Genomic DNA, 22517 nt, shown 5'->3' on the forward strand with positions numbered 1-22517 from the left:
TACATTGATGTAACAGACAATCAAACCTCAGCTATAATGAGCATTTCTGTTCATAGAGGCTATTGACAGCTGTATTGTCTATCACATTAAAACTTTGCAAGAGTTAAAATTAGGTTGCTCTTGAACAGCAAGAAGGAAATGATCTTAAAGTCGCATCCCTATCAAATCTAAAAAAAAACACTGCATATCTATTGAACTAAAACAATACACTGCTGATTAAGTCCAGTCAAGTTTATTTATCAATTGCACGGTATTCTAGAAGACAGTATGCATTGGAATCCTTGTGGCAAGGAAAGATTAAGCCGTACACGTAAAAAAAACATACACACACACACACACACACACACACACACACACACACACACACACACACACAGATGGCAACCCAGAAGCATCATCCTTATTGATGGCATTTTGGACACAAAAGCAAAAAGCTGGCAGGAAACAAACTAAAAAAATCTATTGGCAGAGCATCTTACACTGGACAGGTTTCTCCAAAAATTACTGACCTGAATGGTCCTCTTTACATCAGCAGATTGTGAGAGATTAAGGACTAAGGTTATACAATTTTTCACACTACCAAGTTGAAAACTTACAAAGAAACTTAATTTTTATATAATAAAATTAATAATATTTTTCTGAACTTGTGCACCTCAGAAAATGAGAATTAGTGCGTCAGAAACAAGAGAAGTGCAGTGAGCATTTCTGTAGAATAACGTAGAATATCTGTGTGGCCGTTACCTGCAACACTATTTATTTCAAAAGAGTCTCTATCTAATAACATCCTAGCATCTTAAGCATATTTTTGGGAAATGCATTTAAGTGGGACTGAAGTTAGAAAACATCTTCCCATTCATTTACTAATTGCAGTTGATCTAGTTATACTAATTAAATATACAGTACTTACAATGTATAAATTATGCTTAATTGCACTGAGCTATGAAGAGTGAAAAAAATCATAATTTCTGCATTGCAATTAAATTATCTCCAGTATATTTTTTATTTATATACACACATATTCTCTCTCTCTCTCTCTCTCTCTCACACACACACACACACACACACACACACACACACACACACACACACACACCTATTTTCTCTTGTTGCTACATTTTCAATAGATCCTATGTCGGGGTACACTACTCTACATTACTGTTGAAAGGAAAGACCCAGACATAGGTTTCTATTCTCAAAGTATGTACACCTTTAGATTGCATTGATGCATTTGTTTGCAGGCTTCCAGTGCATGTTCAAGATCCTTATCCTTATGTTCAAGATCCTTATGTTCAAGATCTTAATTGTTTGAGGTTTCCAAATATGGAAACCTCAAACAATTAAGTATTTAAAAAATAATTTTAAAAATAACCTTGATAAAATGCATCTGCTCCCCTCCTCACCTGCTTTTTATTGTTGCAAGACACAAAACAAAGATGTATACAAAATAATAAAGACAAGCTTTATTTAGCCATGTTTATAATGTATAAACAATAATGTAAAAGAATCCTAACAGTTTTTTTTTTCCTTTAAGGATGATACAGTACTTTTGTTTTATTACAAATCATCTGGCAATTTTAATGATTGAATGAATGAATTTCAGTATTTCTTTACACTTATTTGTTCATTTAGACTGTACTATAAACTACTTACATTTTTATACATCCTCTAGATTTTTTTTTTCTTTTTAGTTTTTTTCTCTATCCTAGTTTGACCCACACAGTGAACAAGCACTTGTTGGAAATAATAAGGACCTTGAAGCTGTGAGTGAAAAGATTAGTTTTTTTTTTTTTTAGTTCTAATTTTCATCCTTTAAAAATCCTTGAAGTCAGGTGTCATGCCAAAGCCTATAATGTGTGAAGGCCAGACCACTGTATAATACACTCCAGGAGACACTTGCCTGATTTTCATTTGTCCATGGGTCTCCACCCAACCCCCCAAAAAATAACACATACACACACACACACGCACACACACACACACACACACACACACACACACACACACACACACACACACACACACACACAAAAAAAAAAAAAAAAAAAAACACCCTTACAAACTTTAAAAATTTGTTGATAAGAATTATTACTTGTGCACTTAATACCGTGTCATTAAACAAACTGCATTTTTATGGCTTAAAATGTTGCCATTACATGAACTATGTATTATGCCATTATGTGGTATTTTTACCTTGTCATTTTATTATGTGTAGTAAGATTTCATAAATATAACTTAATTATTTAGTCTCTCTAATTTGTGTCACTATACAATTTTTTTCTGTTCTGTTAGCAAAGAATGTGAGTCTGAATTTTGTGTAATAAAACTTTTGGGTAGTTAATCACATCAAACAATATTCTTCAGCCACGAAACTGTCAGTTACATTTACAGGCTTTAAAAGTCCTAAATGCAACATCATAGATTTTTCTATAGCAAATTGAAATGTGAATTAGAATGAATAGACTGACTAATAGAATATTAATAGATTAAGTATTTATGTTTTTAAAAATTAAGTAAATTAAATAATGTTAAATAACTTTTGTCAGAATCTTGAGTTATATTTTTATATACAATATTTTTTTTCTTTAAAATTGTTATTTTTCTTGGTCAGAATGAGTGTACAATATTCATCATTAATAAAGGAAAACCCCAAATTTTACTTTTATTAGATACATTTGGTAGCCATAAAAAGTGTCAAAATTTTGGCAAAATTTTTGACCACTCTCCTTGGAAGAATTCATTGGGTTCATTTAACAGTTACACAGGGTGATGCTACCACCACCATTGGTACAGTGTTCTTGGGGTTAAATGCCTCTGCTTTATTCCTGTAGGGATATGTCTAGTCAATACTTTTTCAAGAAGACATTTTCTTTGTTCATGTAGTCAGCTGCTGCACATTTGCTTGGATGTAGCCAGTGACACTGGTGTTCCATCAGCTTCAGTTGTGTGGGCCTGTGTCAGGCCTGTGTCTTGGTGGTTCCTGGGTTGTTCATGACCACCTTAGAGAGTTAAGGGTAACTTTGAAAAAAAAAACTTATTCACGCATTCATATACAATTGGTTACACTAATATTAGAATCTGCAGTTGGTTAGAGTGGCTTCATGATACATTCCTTACTGTAAATCTACCTTCATTGTTTTAAGATCTGCACTGAACTGCTTAGACTTTTCTACTGTACTGTTTGTTGGGACATTTAATGCTGTCAAACAAATAAAAAAAAAAAGTTTTATGTTGGCATAGAGGAACAACCAGTCAAACATTATAACTAACAGGAAGTTAAGAAGCCTTGGGTTTGGCAAATTAAAAGACATTTTAGGAGTTTCAGCACCACTAAATTAATAATCTAAGTGGGTGTATGAATATTTTGACCTTTCATGTATAATTCTGAGTCTGATTTCAGAAAAAGAAATAAAACGCCACAATAAATTAAACGTCCAAATTCTTGGGGGTTTCCAAGAATATTTTGTATAATATGCATTTATATAACCATTTTGACCCAGAAATGAGCAAATAAAAGATATAATTAAAAGCCCAAGATGGCAATGACATTGTCATTTATGCTTAGTGTACAGTATGTAAACTAGCTTATTTAATCAGATTGGGCCTCAAGAGTAAGACTACAGTACAATATTATATTGTTGAATATAGTAAATATTTTATTTATATTACTTGTACTGCATAAGAAATATCTAACAAGTTAGAATTCCCTGAAGTAGTTTTACAATAAGGGGACAATATTTATTTTATTTTATTTTAGAAGAGAGTGCTCCTCATTAAATTAATCGTATAGGACATATTTCATTGCAACTATGCTAACATCCTCACCAAGACTTAAACACACACGCATATGTATGCACGCCTACACACACACACACACACACACACACACACACACACACACACACACACACACAGTGAGCCCAGTTGTACATCTAGGTGATGCATCATAAATTCATTTGGCTCCCAACAAGCATGGCTGAAAAATGATAGTGATGGATGGGTGCCATACAGAGTAGCACCACACGGTCAGGGTTTTATATGTCAGAAAAGAGAGAGAGAGAGAAAGAGAGAGAGAGAGAGAGAGAGAGAGAGAGAGAGAGAGTCTATAAGAATGTGATTGAGCTTGTAGTCATGCATGTGTTTTATGGTTCATGGCCTGCTAATCTTTATGATGAACACTATGGGGAGAGCTCGAGGAGAAGGTAGAAACTGAAGAGAGCTCTGACATATATAGTCTCTAAAACAAGCAAGTTTTTTTTTTTTTTTTTAAATGTGCTTTCCATTTCTGGATTCAGCTGAGCTTGCAATGAGCCACTGAAATGTCAGCAACTTTACATCCTCACTTACAATGACAGCTCACCTGCCACACACGCACACATACTGAACAATCTCTAGGTCAATAGACAGATGCACTAGATTCCATATCTTCATTTTGTATTGTTCATAGCACGCCTGTCAGTTCACGGGCAACATTAATTCTGTTCTTTTTCTGCTTTTAAAACAGACGCACGACACTGATTCGGTGATTAAGTTTAAATAAAAGACCAGCTGTTGCTGGCAGTTCTAATTAAAGTAAGAGTTGTCACTTTACAAGGAATCAATAGCTTCAGTAAAGCTCTATCTTTTACTGCCCCCTTAACCAGTGAACAGTGACAGAGACTGTTACCCAGCCATACTGGGACACTTTGACTGGTTAAAGGATGGAAGTCATACTCAGGTTTCAAAACCACAACAAACATGCTTTACTTTAGGAGGTTGGATTGTGCAGAACACTGTTGTAACAACATGAGAGTGAAACCAAACTTTATTTCTATATACAGTATAATGGTATATAACATGTGGAAGTCACTGGGAGGTCGGGACTGTTTAGCAGGTGTGACTGTTTAGTCGAGTTCCTGTAATGTGCAAGTGGTGCAGTGGCCAGAATGATGTCCTGCACAAACCAGGCTGCTTTTTTACATTAAAGGAAAGGGTCTATTAAAGAAGTTTCTGGAAGTCCAGCATTTTAGCTGTGATTATGTCTCTGGGCGACTGAAAAAACCTTCATTTAATTAGTATCCAAGCACTAATGAAACCCTGGGATAAGTGCATTAGTGTATCAGGGGAGTATGATGAGAAATAAAGGTTTTACTCTCATAACTGTGTTCTAGTATAATGCATAATCAAAAGTCTTGGTTTGACTTGAACGCCTCTTATAGATTAATATTTACACAATTGACTATCGTAGAAAGAAAAGCTTATGTTCTAAGAATTAGTAGAGAAAAGTTATTACAGCAACAAAAACAATGCAAGAAGGGCTATTTGTGTGACCTGTGTCTGTGTTCTGATATTCATTTTTTTCCTCAATCTGTTTCTTGAAAATGTGCAGATGCTCTGTCATCCATTGTGGCCATCAATGTGTGCAAGAAAAGCATGGGTTCAAAACTAAGAACTGGTCCAAACGGGATTCCAAGATAATGTGTAGTTAATTATAATTCATTTTATGACAACTTAGAGGGAGCTGTCATGGAGAGAGACAACAAGAGCAGCTACAGCAGTGACATTAAAAGACTGCTTCATCATTTCTACATGCAACATCACTATTGTTATGTTTAACATGAAAGAAGGGCTGTGTAATTAATTTTCAGCAATCACGTTACCGATGGATGAATTTGTTACTGATGAATGAAATTGTTGACGTGTTTTAAATTTCAGCAGCTATATGAAGGACGTACAGATTTTGCTATGACACCCATAAATACAGAAGTATATCTGTTGTTTTTCCTCTGGATATTGATGATGCTGTTACATTTATTTGAGATATTAAATTAAACATCTGTTCTGTTTGAGAAATTGAGTAGCACAGTGTTACAGATGACAGCAAGAACATGAGCACCAATAAAAAAGAGTCAACCTGTATGTACTGTACTGTAGGTATACAGTAAGTAAGCAGAAGTGCTAGGCCTACCTCGTTTCTGTACCATTTCTGTTACAGTAGTTTCTACTGGTATTTGAGATGGACAAATGGAAACTACTGGATTCTGGATTGCTGGTGCATTATACTTTCATGGATGCCGATGTCACCTTGTGTAGTAAAAAGGTTTCCATCTTATGTAGTTTTTTTCACATTGTGGGTTTCATGCATGTTTTGTAGAAGTCACTGGACAAGACATAAGTTTGTTTACTGAAATGGTATTCTCACTCGGAACGAATAGTAACACTGGTATTTTTAGAGTAGATAGAATTGGAATTGGAATTGGAATAGAATTTAAGTAATATTAGACATTTTGATAAATCAAAGGATATGACAGAACTATGTAATTCACCAGGGGAACGTAAACTTGTCTAAATAGTTGATTTAATATTTTAAACTTAGACTTAAAGCAAACCAGGGGCACTGGTGGCTTAGTGGTTGGTGTTTCACCTGCCATGCAGAAGGCCTGGGGTCGATTCCCAGCCAATGAATGCAGTGCCAGTCCCAAGCCTGGATAAAATAGGAGGGTTGCGTCAGGAAGGGCAACCGGCGTAAAACCTGTGCCAAGCTTGTACTGTATGTGCGGACCTGATGGGCCGCTGTGGGAAACCCGTGCTAGGAGCAGCCGAAAAACCAACCACAACAACAGACTTAAAGCAAACGGGTGTGTATATTTCAGAAATAGAGAAAAAATATATTCTAGCAAAATACCACAGTGTGCATCCAAAATATACTGCATAATTCCATAGGGAATTAGAAAGAAAGAAAGATGTTTAAAATAATTTTTTTAATGATGGTTTAAAATGATAACTTGCCAGCAAATTCAGAACATGCTCACGCAGCAGAGTAAAGCTCCATAATGAACAAATGAGAGCAAGCAACTGGAGGGCAGAAACCATCTGAAATTTACACCATGCCGATTTAACCCAAACATGATAAACATTGTAATGAGCAGAAATGAAGTTGTGTGTCTTAAGAACGTATTCTAACCCATATCACAGCAGACTGTAAACATTTATCCACTTTGAGGGATTTAGTTATATTTAACAGATGGATGTTTATAGCCTCCATGGCAAAAAGTTTCAGAAAGAAACCCCACCCCTACTGCTTCACCATGGCGAAAAGCTTCACTAGAATAAAGGTTAAGTTACGAGTATGTGTACAAATCTGATGAGATCAGTCATCTCCCGCCCATGGGGGCTTGCACTGAGGGCGCGGCGTGATTGCCTGGTACGCCAGCGGCTGTAAAAGCAGGTCAGATGATGCGGTAATGTGAGGATGAGAGCAGCAATACAGAGTCATCATTCGAAAGGAAGCAATCAGGAGACAGATCTATCATTTGCATTCATTGCATATTGAGGATGAGATAAAGACATGGTTATTAGCCTCAAGCTGTTGCCTAGAGAAACCTGATAGTTGCTCAGTACAATTTGACCACTGATTTAAGAGGATTAGGTTCATAAAGATATTTAAGCCGTTTAATCTATAGTGTCAAATTCAAACATTTTGTCCTAAAATTAATGAATGTTGTTTTTGTTTTGTTTGTTTTTTTTGTACTGAATTATGTTCAATTTAATTAATATGTTCTTATTTTTATACAGAAAATCTAACCCTGATATATAAACAGCAATTGCAACACCCACATAGACTCCTTACAAGAACAGCCTTACATTTTTCATTCCATTACACCTCATTAATTACACAAATATCCAAACAAAAAAAAAGGGCTTGTGCTTTTAAACCTCGAAAATCTGAATCTGAGTGGTACTAAGGCCTGCCTCAGCTAATGAGATACCTCCGCACACCACCCATTCAGGGCAGGAAACGTTCACACTCTTCCATAATGGGAGTTAATAGGTTGTATCAGCTCTTTTTTTCCCCCGATTGTGTCTGTAATGTTTGTATGGCTCTCCGGGTTTCGTTCCAAATCCTGTGCATTGGCCTCCCCAGGCAGCGCTCCAACTAGAGCGTGCAGTCCCTCCCAGGCTAATGGGCTCAGCATGGGTTTCTTGTGTGTGTTGTTAGTGATGGTTGTAACCCAGGCGGGATGAATGGAGCAGTGTGGGAGATAGCGGGGCGTGGTGACGTTTTCTCCATCCTCAGGGGAACTAGGCACTGTGAAACATGTACAGTACTGTACTTGAACACTGCTGCTATCTCTAGGAACAGCACTGCAGTCGATGCACATGCTTGGACACAGTGGACAAATGTCCACACCTGCTCTAAATTTTTTACTACTCCAAACTGCCAACCCTATCTCATCCAAAATTTATTGGAATTGAGCTACTTGGAGTAATTCATCAGATTTTGTACTCACTGAAGAAAGGCTATACATCTTACCCCAGGTCCTATTCTTAAAGGAATAGTTCAGTTTTTTTTTTTTTTCCAAGGCTGTCTTAAATCGAAATTGAAGTGCATATAAGTACATTACCATAGGTCTTTGTCATTATAAATTTTCCTGCTCTGCAAACTAACCATGGAGTTCTGTCACCCAGAACGTGAATACACTGTAAGTATTCAGGGCCACAACTCGGGTTCTGTGCAAAAACGCATTCCAAAGTTCAGCTAAGACTCATACGGGGCTTCTACAGTCCCACCGAGTGAAATCGAGTTGGAATCTTTCGAATTATGGTGTATTTAGGGCAAATTTACCTTGTTTTTTTTCCCTGAAAATCACCGTAGGAATAACCAGAATTAGTTGTATGAGTTGGGTAAAGAAGATAGATATATTAATTACATTGCAACTTTAAAAGATACCACCCCTGACTAATTACTTAGATTGTTCTTATGTTGTTGGTGACAAACTTTACAGTCGGCGTGCAGAGCTGGGACATTTTTTATCACCAATGTATTTAAACGCTATTTTCATTTAAGACAGCCATGATTATTCCTTTAACTATTTATAAAGTGTGACACGGTTTAGTGACAATTTTTGTAATCCTGAGTCCACATTGATACAGCATGTCATCCTGCAAGCAAGCAAGCAATCTGACCTTGATTTCACATCTGCAGCTGATTCTCTGATGAGGCAATGCTTTATGGATTATTAAGTATTTATAACGCTGTCATTACAGATTCATAAATTATATTGTGAGATTACTTGGACAGCGAATCCATTTATTTGTCGCATTAAAGTTTGCTTCAAGGACGTGACTTGTCATTGTAAGTAGACCTGTTTACTAGAGGAAGCAGTGATACCAAGTGTAGTGAGTGATTAATGAAGATTAAAATGAGAGCAGGCAGGCTGGTCAGAGTACAGAGAGGTCCAGCTGACGTGCACGCTCTTGTGACATTCGCAGATGCTTGCTGAAATCTCCTCAAACACACACAGACAATGACAAAAGCAAGGACACCTTACTGTAACTCTTCCAGGCTGTGGTAGAATGTTTAAATATAAGCCAACTTTTCTGCGACTTGGGACTATTTGTGACTATTTCAATATATAATGAGCAGGTCAGTTTTTTGCTTGTTTTTTTAGATTTCTGCCACACCAACATTATATATGTTGTGATTTTAGTTGCTCTGATTTACACATGATGACACGGTAATAGCATCAGACCTAAGGTACTGTGCGCATGTGTGTGCACTTGTTTTTGATGGATAGTTCTGATCAGTCCCATGCGCACCACATGTCAGATCCACTGGACAGCATGTTTGATCTGTTGCTCTTAGTAGTGTGAGTGTGTATGGGGGAGGTGTCCATGTGTCAACTCGCATGTCCATACTCAGGGCTTGATATTTGACAGGATTACACACACACACACACACCAGCATACATACATAATACATGTGTTTAAAACATACATGCCAGAGGAAATAATCCAGACCTTTTTTCTCAAAACAGAAACACACATACAGATATATAATTGGACACATGTATGCACATACAGACCCAAAAAGCATAAACATGATTACTTTCAGGTCCTTGCCACAACAGAAAGAGTTAGGCCTATTGATGCCAGTGGCAGCATTTGAGATTTGGAAGAGTTAAGGATCCTGTTCTCTTTCATCCTGAGATTGCAGTTGCAGTTTATGTCTTTGTGGAACACATAAGAGCCAAAGCTCAGAGTTCAGGAGAAACAGAAACAGTCTGTCTTCAGGCTATGATCTGAACCTACGTACACACATTTACTTCACTTGCACTTTCAGAGTAGAAGCATAAGATATCATAAGCTATAAACCAAAGCATGATCATTTTGGAATACTTTGGATTTATATCAAAAAGTTGGTTATGTTTTTTTTTTTTTTTTTTTTTTTTCATTTAGAGTCTGGCATAATTCAAACCGTTTTTGAATCTTGTTCACAGGTCCTCCGGGAGAAGGCGGTGTTTTTCATTTCAAATTTATGAATCATTCATACTTTTGGCAATGCCAGTTCCTTAGGAAATTCCTCACTCTTCTTGATATTGACACTCGGGAAAGTGTTTCCACTCCTCGTAACTGCTATGATTCTCCAGCTTGTCACTCTTCAACAAGCAACATTTTTGTATAACCTAAAAATGATATGACCCCAACCCCTTCTCATTAAAAAAACTCTGGCTAATATCATTATTAAGAAGGTGCATTATGTCGGTGTATGAGAGATAGTGAGAGTGGGTGGAAGGAGCTGCTGGCCTGAAGAAAACCATGCCATTTTACATGGCATAAAAAGCAGCGCTATTGCTCTTTTAATCACAGTCACTTACAAAGGGAAAAAAAAAGAAGAAGAAGTAATTGTCGCCTGCAGGGCTGGTCTGCATTTGAACCTTTACCAGCTCACAGTGCAGACATGAACGTCAAATAGCGCTCTTAACTCGCAGCGGGAAGCTATCATTCTTGCTAACCCCTACCATATCACTCTCTGCTTTGCTTCAGCTCTTCAATTCTCTTGCTTGCTCTCTAACTTAATATTTTTCTCACTCTCCTGCCAGGTTTCTTTTCCTCCCTATATACACTAGCTTATTTTTGCACCTACACACCCCATCTTGCAAGCCCATTTCATGATTTGTCACCTTCCCTTTTGTGTCAAGGCCCACTGTCACACATGTTCAGGTCGGCGCTTCAAACGTGGACAGAACTGTCTGGTTGTGTCATGCACTTATACATCTCTCTCTCTCTCTCTCTCTCTCTCTCTTTCTCTCAACCTCTTGCCCTGCTTCTGGCGTGATCGGAAAACTCTTTTTTTCTTTCCTTTATAGCTTGTTGGTTTAACAACTGAACTATGATATAATCAGATGTGTGTGTTTACTAGTGCAGAGCTTAAAGGTAATAATTACTGTGGAGAAGGTTACAAGGTTCGCCTCCGTTTGTGAATATTTGACCAGTTCAATGCTTTAATACAAAACATGCAACTATTAAAGACAATACGCACACACAATCCAACACTGTGTAGGTTCCTTATGGTTGTGTATTGTATTGTGAGTGTGTACTGTAGCTGCCGAAAGCACAATGGTGTAGTGGTTAGCACTGTGGCCTTGCACCTCCAGGGTCCAGGTTCAATTCCCAGCCAGCGTTGATTCCCGTCCCTGTGTGCATGGAGTTTGCATGTTCTTCCCTGTGCTTGGTTGGTTTTCTCCGTGTACAAAGACATGCAGATTAGGATATGACTGGATTAGGCGTTCCCAGAATACAGGATGAAGCGGTATAGACGATGATGGCAGAGGGTAGCATTGTAGGATTTACAGCAACATTTATTCTACAACTGTTCTCTTTTCCTTGGTTCTCCAAGTTCTTTCAGCGTTTGAAAAAGATGTTGATGTAACAGTGGTAAACATTTCTACAACGTTAATAATGCAACGTTTTTCCTGGAGGGACATTATTGCTAACGTTTCCATATTTTCCATAAACTTTCTGTGGTGCGTGAACATATACTTGCGAATGTACTAATAATGCTATTTGTTAGCTGGGCTTGAGTTTCCCGAATGAGTTTTTAGTTCCACATAAGCAGCATTTTGGTGCAGGAACTGAACCTAGCTTTTCTAAGTGGAAAAGTTGAGAACATTTCCAAATTTGGCAAACGGTCCAGTGTAGGTGAAATAAGGAGCTCTCGCACGCTCTCTCTCTCTCTCTCTCTCTCTCTCTCTTTCTCCAGCACACTCGCGCCTTAAACTCTTGACACTCACACCAATTCTTTTCTCCTGCCAGTCCTCTATTTACTAAGCCTCATATTCTCATTGGGAGCGGTTCTTACCAGAGCAGTAAAATTCCAGCAGCTCAACCCTGGTGTGTGTAGAACGGCACACAATCCCTCCATCTCCCCCGTTCCTTATTTCCACATAGCTTTCACTTTCAGTGGCTCACTTCTCCCCTCCCCCTGCTGCCCTTTTATCCCTCTGTCCAATAATCACCCGAGAGCTCAGCCAGAGAGCAGTGGGACAATTACGCTGAAACGAGACGGGCTTAAAAACTCTGGAAGTTCGCATATAAAACCAGCTATGAGCATGAGGACAGCTGCCAAGGAATGTGCTTTTAGGCGAAAAGAGCCATGTGTTTATTCTCCACAAATCATTTCTTAAAATTGACTTTAACTGAAAGGATAATGTAATGATGTAAAAATGTAAGGCAACCTTACAGTCAGTAAAGCCGCTCAGTAATGGATGTGTCATGTGGGCATTACGAACAAGCGCGCTTTACAAAGGCCTGTTCAATGATTTCACACACATGTACGAAACTAATCATTTTATTCTTTGTGTGTGTGTGTGTGTGTGTGTGTGTGTGTGTGTGTGTGTGGTTGTTCACAGCAACAGGAGCAGGATCCCACTAACCTGTACATCTCCAACCTGCCTGTGTCCATGGATGAGCAGGAGCTGGAGAACATGCTCAAGCCCTTCGGCCATGTCATCTCTACACGGATATTACGGGATGCCAGTGGAGTCAGCCGGGGAGTCGGCTTTGCCAGGTATCCATGGACACGGACACACACCAGCTCATGTGTGTGTGATTAACCTAACTACTGAATGGTGCAGAATGTCTTCAAACGTTTGAACTGTAAAGGTGTACCAGTCTTTCTTTCTTTTTTTTTTCTTTTTTCCTTTCTTTCTTTCTTTCTTTCTTTCTTTTTTCCTTCTTTCTTTCTTTCATTCTTTGCTCCCATACTCTCCTCCCTGCGGTGCGTGTGTTGGCTGGTGTTCAGGGTCACTGACTGTGTAAGAGATCCCAACAGAGACTCACGCTCCACCACTCACTCACTGTGTGTGTGTGTGTGTGTGTGTGTGTGTGTGTGTGTGCACCAGCCAACCAATTAGCCATTCAGCCATGATTGGGTGAACATAGCTGAATGGGGCCCCACAGAAGAGTGCAAACACACTAGAGAGCCAGGCTAAATGCTAGAGACAAACATTAAATAACCCTTGTATGCTCTCTCTCTCTTTCTCTCTCTCTTTCTCTCTCTCTCTCTCTCTCTCTTTTCCTGTAACATTGAAATATCCCTGAAGAGATCAGAATTATATCCGAACTTTTGGCTGTTTTAATAATTACCCCATATCATACACTGTGTCTCAAATTGCCTGCATATGTACTCTACGACTCTAGACCTATGTAACCGTTTAGTCTAAACCTACAGAGCCTCTGTGAACAAACCTGTGTGTGGGTTTTTTTTTCTTTTGTGTTTTTTTTTGTGAAGCTCGTAATTACCTACTGTGATTAAGTAGTTATTATTATCATTAAGCACTAGCACTATTAAGTTATTATAATTGAACTGAATAGGTTTAATCTGAACATTAATGACTTCAAATCAAGTATAAATGATGTCAACATGAATTTAACTGCAGTTTTAATAAAACTAGGAAAAGTGCGGTTAATATGATGCAAAATGTTTCTAGTCTGCTATTCTGTAATATTTTTCCTTTTTTTTTTTTGAAGGTTTTGTGTATTTTAGATGGGACTACTGTAGTATATGGGTGTCTGCTGTGTTCACAATCACACATACAAAACATGCATCATATTACCTGCACGATCTACTGCTTTAGTCAAACAAATTAACTGTGAAGTGCTGGGCACCTTGTTTTTCCCCACAAGCCTGTCCCATCATGCACCGGGCAGATGGGGGAATCGTAGAAGATAATCAGACGTTTGCATTTCTGTTTCCATTTCAGAATTGTTGCTGTTAATGAACCGCAAAATGAAACAGGAACATGATTTTGCATTAATTTGAAACAAACAACCAAACAAATAAACAACCAAATCATGCACTGCAGTAATGCTGGTTAAGGTATCGAGTTAGAGTCATGTATGCACCACTCAATGCAATATAGAGAAATTGTGAATTTTGTCAGTGTTTCTTAGAAGTTAATATGAAAGAATATTTTATTATAAAAATAATAAATAAGTACATGCGGTTGTAAAATTATTTTACTCATTTCTTTTTTGTTCTGAGGCCATTCGTAAACAACTTAATTTAAGTTAATTATGACACATATAGATTGTCCAATTATAAATTCGTTTAACAGTGTTGAACATCCACGTATTAAGTTAACTCTCATCATCACTTACATTATAGTTTTTATAAACAGTCAAATGAAGAAACGAAAGATTGAAACTTTCAAAGCTGAGTCATTTCTGAGAGTTAAAATAGTCACGAATCTCCTAAATATGCCTCTCTCTTTTTCTACACCCCATTCCCCCCTCTTCCCCCCCTCCCCGGGTACCTCTCTGCCTCTCAGGATGGAGTCCACTGAGAAATGTGATGTGGTGATTCAGCATTTCAACGGCAAGTTCCTCAAAACCCCTCCAGGAGTGCCAGGTATGACTGACAGCTGAATGCTGCTCTGCACTACAAATGAACAATGCTGTCTCGGTAAAACACTGCAAAGGTCCAGAGATCAAATCCCAACTGTGCAAAGTGCTACTACCTGTGTTCTGGCGTCTTTAGGCAGTGCATTTGACCTTGTTGCCTCTACAGAGAGGCTGGATGAATGAGCTCACTAACTCCCTCCACCACCACAGTAAAGTGCTGGCAGGTGTTCACGTAGATGCTTTCAAATGTGCTAAAGTTTGTTTACAAGCAGTCATAATGAGTCCATATAGCTTTCACACACATTCATGGGATAGGAATCAGACACGAACTAAGTTGAGACCATAAACATGCCAAACTGTCTAGAAAATGTTCACTGACATGGTCATTGGCCTCACTGTGTTCGTAGTGATTTATTCCAGCTTGAGTCATAGTCTGCTGGTAAACCCAAACTGAATAGTTAAGCATTAATGCCACTGGTTCTGTATGTGTATAAAAGTTCTCTGAAAGCGGTGACTTGCCCTTAATTACATAAACATGTAAACAGAGGACCATGTGTCCCATAAGGCCATGATGTGTTTTCCAGTGCTGGTCTGGATTTTTTTTTTTTTCCAATCTGTCATGCAGCTTTGCCTACAGGTAGAGCAGAACGCCCGGCAAAGAGTGATGTGTGTGTGTATAGCTTTGATCTCTGAATGTATGTGTGGCTCTGTTTATTTTCACAGAATGGAAAGGAAAGCATATGGCAGTGAGAGAGAGAGGGAGAGAGAGAGAAAGAGAGAGAGAACAAGACAGTGAGACAGAGGGAGAGCAAGCACAGGCTGTGACTCTGGCAGTAGCTGTATAATTTGCAATGTGTAGTGTGACGCCCAGTGTCAGAGGCAGAGGCAGGTGGATGATGGATAGCTTCATCTCTTCTCTCTCTCTCTCTCTCTCTCTCTAACAGACTGCCTGCAACCTCCTCCCATTTCTGTCAAGCTTCAATTTACTGCTTTTATGTGTGAGCTTGAGTGTGTATATCTGTGAGTGCTTGCATTTGTGTTTTGTGTGTACTTATGCGTTTAGACCTATCAAACCAGCTGTCCCAGAGGCGAGATGAAATCTCTCTTACAGTATGTTTACAGCATCACTGCTTTTTTTTTACCAATTTTACAAAATATAAAAATGGAAATATTGGCTGAACTAGATAAAAACAATTCCAGGTTGCTTAGATGTCAGTTGTTTTTCTTCTTAAAATTGTATGAAATAGATAACTGTTGATAAAATGGACAACAATGTTGCATTGGACATTTACATCAATAATCTGCATGGTAGTAATGATGAGGTATCTGTCTAATGTCCACCGAATGCAATCTGGGATTAGAGTTTTATTTACTTGGATTTTAAAACGACTGTACTTTTCTCAAGCATGAAGCATAAAACTGGTTATGCTTATGCTGGTTATGATTATTACCATAATCTATGACAATATGGTTTATTCCCCCATGAAATGCACTCCCTGAAGTGCTTTTTTATCAAAAACAAGATTTGTCTATATATGTGTTATATGTGTTATTGTACAGTATATGTGTGTGTGTGTGTGTGTGTGTGTGTGTGTGTGTGTGTGTGTGTGTGTGTGTGTGTGTGTATAATGATGGGTTTGATGCATGGGTGGTGGGTGGCACCACAAACACGGCACAGGCTGGTGACTGGTGGCCCACGTGGGCAGCAGCTTCTGCGAGCTTCCTTGAACAGCACCTCTCAGCCAAACTGGCTCTTCCAAGTTATCATTGGTGCATCAGCAGACACTCCTCGTCTGGGTGGCTTTCCTGGCTCTCATGGAACCCACAGTGGCCTTTTCTTTTTCGGCGGCAGAGTCACGAAATCCAGCTCTGTTTGAGAGTTCCACTGCCAGGGAAACTCCAGCAGTGTACAGTAATCGTGGCTATCCCCAATGCGGCGATCAAAGGCGCCATTCCATTAACACCTTTAAAAATCTCAACACAACTCCCACATGCCACTCCTCGTTCTTTTAGCATCCACCGTGTGACCAAAGACAGACACGCGATAGAACCCCGAGCTACATTCCATGTCAAGTTTTATAGAATGGAGAACAGCCTGAAATCCATTAATGATGATCAACTACCAGGCGGTGCCCATTCCAGCTACCCCGCCCACCTCACACACTTGCAGAAAGGGAAATAATTTTATGAATTAGATTTTATATGATAGACTAACACAAAGTGCCACATAATTGTGAAGTGGAAGGAAAATGAATAAGTTTTTTAAAAATTTTACTAATAAAAATCTGTGTTTGGCCTGTATTTGTATTTAGCCCCCTTTACACTGGCAACCTAACAAAAATCCAGTGGAACCAAAAGCCTTCAGTAGTCACCTCATTAGTTTATAGAGTCCACCTGTGTGTAATTTAATCTCACTATAAATTCAGCTCTTCTGTGAGGCACTCAGAGTTTTGTTAGAGAACATTAGTGTACAAACTGCATCATGAAGCACAAGGAGCACACCAGACAGGTCAGAGATAAAGTTGTGGAGATGTTTTAAGCAGTGTTAGGTTAAAAGCTTTAAACATCTTATGGAGAACTGTTCAATACAGCTTCCGAAAAAAAAAGACACAATTGTAAATCTATGTACCAAGACATGGCCATCCACCTAAACTGACAGGCCGGGCAAAGAGATCATTAATCAGAGAAGCAGCCAAGAGGCCCATGGTCACTCTGGAGGAGCTGCACAAATCCACAGCTCAGGGAGAAGAATCGGAAGAGCAATAAGAAGGTAGCCATTGTTGAAAGAAAGCCATAAAAGTCCTATTTGCACTTTGCAACAAGCTATATAAGGGACACAGCAAACATGTGGAAGAAGGTGCTCTGGTCAGTAAATATTTTTACCTAAATGCAAGGAACAATGCACATCATTCTGAACACACTGTCCCCACCATGAAACATGGTGTTGGCAGCATCATGTTGTGGGGATGCTTTTCCTCACCAGAGACAGGGAAACTGGTCAGAGTTGATGGGAAGATGGATGGAGCTACATACAGGACAATCTTAGAAGAAAACTTGGAAAATACTTGATACTGGAGTTAAGGCTCACCTTTCAACAGGACAAGGACCCAAAACATACAGTTAGAGCTACAATCTAATGGTTTGGATCAAAGCATATCCTTGTGTTAGAATTGCCCAGTCGAAGTCCAGACATAAATCCAATTGAGAGTCTTTGGCAAGACTTGAAAATTGCTGTTCACAGATTCCCTCCATGCAATCTAACAGAGCTAGAGCTATTTTGTAAAGATGAATGGCAAAAAAAAAAAAACTCTCTAGATGTGCAAAGCTGGTAGGGACATACCCCCAAGAGACTTGCAGCTGTAATTGCAGCGAAAGGTGCTTCTACAAAGTATCGATGAATACAAATACACGCCACATTTTTCAGAAAATCATTTTTCCACCAATTTTGAAAAACATTTATCATTTCCTTTTCACTTCACAATTAGGAGCCACTTTGTGTTGATCTATTACATGAAATCCTAATAAAATACATTTATGTTTTTGCTTTGTAACGTGACAAAATTACAAAATGTGTAAGGCGATGTAACTATATAACTCATATCTTTAAACAAAATCACTATTTCTTAGTTGTTTAAAGCTGACCAATTATGTGTTAAAGGGCTTCAGAATGTGTCTGGTTTTTTTTTTTCCAGCTGGAACACAGCTCAGAACATTCTGGCACCCTGGATTTTTTTTTTTTCTGTTTCCCTCAAACATGCCATTTCAGTAGACAGTGAAATACCCCATTTTAAACCTACTGATGTTTGGGACATTATAAGGCATTTGCCATTTGTTTTGCAGATTTTTATTAAGAACTAGGCAAGCAGAAAAAAAAATTACACATATTAAGAGTTTTCAATATATGATTACTAAGGGGCTGTAGAAGACTAGGTTAGCTCTTATGGTTTAACTAACTATCTGCTAAACTACCCATTTTTATTTCTTAAGAAATAGGCATCCCAGACATGTACTGTAATGGCAAATCAGCCTCGTTTTAAATGTTGCATCGCTTAACAGGAAATAACACTTTTATCTCCACACACAACGGAGCTGTTTCTACTAAAAGGTTTCCAATGATTCCCTGGTATAGTGTGATTACTTCTCAAAATACTTATACTTAGACTTTATACTATCCTATGTGGGGCATTTAAGAAATACCGGGATGAAACTTTTCATTAAGGAAGCAGTTAGACTAAATAAAAGACTTCAAGCGCAGTATGGTGCTAAGAATGTTAGCTGCAATAAAACATTTAAATGGTGAAAACGTTTTAAAGAAGATCGTGAATGACAATCCTGGCCGAGGTTGGTCGGAGCCGACTGCAGTCATTCCTGTTAACATTCAGCAATTCAGGACCACCTGATCATTTAAAAATCAATGGCTAAGTTGTTACTGACGCAAAATATGCATTTGAATGTGGGAACTATACACACAATCATTCACAAACACCACTTGCACATTACAGCAACTCGTCTGGTAGTTATTGCTTCATTCCTTTTACAGTCCTGACCTCCTGCCTAGCCAGTTTGGGCCATTAAAGGAGTTTCTGCGAAACTAGTGATTCAGGTCTGAAGCAGGTGGTCCAATCATGGCTGCAGAATACTGAGAAAACTTTCTACCGTGATGGTATCCAAGCACTAGTAAAATGCTGGGATAAGTGCATACGTGTAGCAGAGAAATTTATGTTCTGTTACTCTGCACAATCAAATTTCCAAGTATACCTTATATATTATATGATGTATAGGAATATAAACTCATGCATTGCATATTATACCCTTTTTTTTTCAAGGATTTTTTTTCTTCAAATGTGTTTGTAATTAGGGATGTTAACTCACGCAGATGAAAGATTTAAGGAGTGCTTTTTGGCACCAAGTACACTGGGAACTGTGAAAATCTGTGAAATCTCTGTTCAATTTCATCTGCGCATCACAGGCATTTGGGAATGCTATGAAGTACAGAAGTTGTCAAAAATCTCATTATTACAGACAATGCAGCAAAAAAGATCCCAAGGCCAAATATGAAGGGTTTTCAACAGCTCCTTATGGTTTGGGACGACACATTATTTGTGATTTCTTTTTATTAAATGCACAGGAAAAAAAAAACTGACTTGGCAGGCAATATGTTCAAAAAAAAATTCTGTCAGTCATTAGGCATACTGTAGATTAATGCATGTTTAGAAACTTTGCTTCTACAGCCAGCAACATGGTAACTGTGTTTGTGCTGGGGGGGAAAAGCCTGGCTTTTCATGGGTGTTACTGTAAATAGTGCTTGCAGGCAGAAAGTCAGTAATTATAATCTTAATAAACTGGATTAGGTGGATATACTGTAACTCCTCTAAACACAAACACAGAAGAGTAGTGACACTTTCGATCATATCATATAAATGCTAAAAATAACTTACACTAGAAAATCATACTTAGTTGTTAACAGCAAAATAAGTTGCATATGGATGGATTTATTTGTAAACTGTACATGCAACAATTTACACAAGAAACTCGGTATAAAAATCTTTAAATTTTAGAATAAATATTCAGATTTGACTTGTGGTTCTGAGAGTCCTAAGTAGTGCACATAATGCAAAGGTTAGATTGTACAGCTTTGAATCGTATACATTTCAGTAGGGTACGGCACTTAAATATACAGTACAAAGTGCACTGTTAATTTAAAATCACTAGAGTATTTTGGTTACACGCAGAAATAAAAAAAAAATTACCCACATAATATTTATAAACTTTTACTGACTAATGATATTAAATATAAAAAATATTAATGAAATGAGATATAAATCCGTAAATTGAGGCTTCATAGCAGTATGGATCACAGCAGTATTAAAGCAGGACGCATTGCAATGACTTGATGTAACTGGTTCTATTTACTACGGCATCTTCTTTTAACAGTATGCATGACTTCATCAGGGTACTATGACACGCATCATCCTGCTTTTCCAAAAAACAGTCAAGGAATGTGTGTGTGTGAGAGAGAGAGATAAAAGGGAAAGAGATTTTCTTTCTCTTTTTCATATTGTTTTATTTTTCTCATTTACATCTAATTTACCTTTTCTGTAATTTGGCTGCAACATTTGCCCTTCAACGTTTTCATGCTCTATTGTCACACTATTAAATAATAGATAGTTTTATTTCTGTAGATGTGAGTCAAAAAGCTTTTCACTTCTACCTCTAAGTATATTTTTGCATTTTACTCACCTTTTTAGCACAATGAGTTTGGCCTATTATGTAGTTTTGTGACCATCGCTAAATACAGTACAAACTAGCTGTGCCAGGCACACACCCGGTAATCCGTATGATAACGAAGGATGTTTCCACTCAACAACTATCAATTGGTTCCATTGATGTAGGCTTATGACAGCAGTCGCCCAAATAAACTTTTTGCCATGAACAGTTAGTCACATCAACAAAATGGGCTTTATATTAAAACTATACTTTATAAACTGATAGACTAGACTTTATACTTTAAACTATTACTTTATTTAAATTATTATTAAAAGCACTATACAAACTAAACTGAATTCATTTATTCATCTTTTATACTGCTTATCCTGTACAGGATAGCAGTGAGCCTAGAGCTTCTCCCAGGTGACATGGAGCACAAGGCAGGGCACACCCTGAACAGACTGTCTATTTATTGCAGGACACACACACACACTACAGGCAATTTGGGAACGACAATTAGCCAAATCTGCATGTCTTTGGACTGTGGGAGGAAACCAGAGGTTTGGAGGAAACCCACTAAGCACGGAGAGAACACACCCAGAGGTGGGAATCGACCCCTGACCCTAAAGGTGCAAGGCGACAGTGCTACACCACCATGCGGCCATATCAAATTGAATTGAATTTAATAATTTTCTCTAGATTTTATTTAGGATTGGCTTATGCAGATATTTAAGCACAACTTTGCTAAACTATTGATAAATGAGGTCCAATGTTTATGCATTAGCTTCCTTTTCTGGCTCTTGTAGATCACAGCACATCCAAAGTGCATTGTAATTGTAAATAGAAGTCATTGTAAATTGTCCCCTGGTTACAAGGCGGACTTCTGGTTACTTCAGTGTTGATATAGCCCATTTGTAACTTATATGCAAGTTTCAGTAAATTCCGGATTTTAAGGGATAAAGGAGGTGTCATCACACCTAGCGCTTGCCTGTCAGTTGACACAAATGCTTGTTGGCCGCAGGAGGAATTAATACGGGAGAAAAAAAGTTTCTTTTCAATAAGCTCCTGAGATGAAAAGGAGCAAGTCAAAAGAGGGTCTCGAGATATGATTTATAACCCTGCTGAAAAATGCTGCCTTTCTTAAGTCAGGGATAAAACCCTTCCTCCTCCCGCACTGTAATGGATTCAGCCTTGAAAATGAAACGCGGCATTTATTGATATCCAGGTTTAATGCTCAAAAATAGCGCCTCATTGATTTTCCCCTTGCCTCTGTGTAACAGAAAGACTGCTGCGCATCGGCTGGAACTGATGTGGCTCTGCTTCAGAAAATGATGATAGATCTGTTGCGTTTGTGTTCCGGCTCTCTGTCAAAGCGCAGTGTAGTGTACACAAGTGAAGGTTCCTCTCAAAGAGGCATACTTTATTAAATCACGCCTGATAGAGATGCTCTTCCTGCATGCTCCATTCTCGTTTCTGCTGCTTGATCGAGAGCTCATTGGATTACAATAGACAGTTTTAAGACACACAGTATATATCTATTTATTTTGGCGAGCGTGTTCATGACAATCATTGCTGTGTGTCTGCGTGTAAAAGGACACAGTAAAGGTCATGTTATACCGGGTGTGCTCCTTGTCCTGCACCCCCCCAGC

General features: G+C 38.3%; 1 protein-coding gene across 2 annotated transcripts in view; it reads left to right on the forward strand.

Annotated features, from left to right (window-relative positions):
- The window catches only part of rbms3 (RNA binding motif, single stranded interacting protein), a 141248-nt gene that overhangs the window by 83197 nt on the left and 35534 nt on the right, over positions 1-22517 (forward strand). For both annotated transcript variants that reach the window (XM_053493561.1, XM_053493562.1), the window contains exons 5-6: positions 12669-12826; positions 14589-14668. In XM_053493561.1, the coding sequence (XP_053349536.1) occupies positions 12669-12826; positions 14589-14668 (238 nt within the window). The remainder of the gene's footprint in view (positions 1-12668; positions 12827-14588; positions 14669-22517) is intronic.

Source organism: Clarias gariepinus, chromosome 4, assembly GCF_024256425.1.
Source record: "Clarias gariepinus isolate MV-2021 ecotype Netherlands chromosome 4, CGAR_prim_01v2, whole genome shotgun sequence".
In the NCBI taxonomy this organism is placed as follows: Eukaryota; Metazoa; Chordata; class Actinopteri; order Siluriformes; family Clariidae; genus Clarias; species Clarias gariepinus.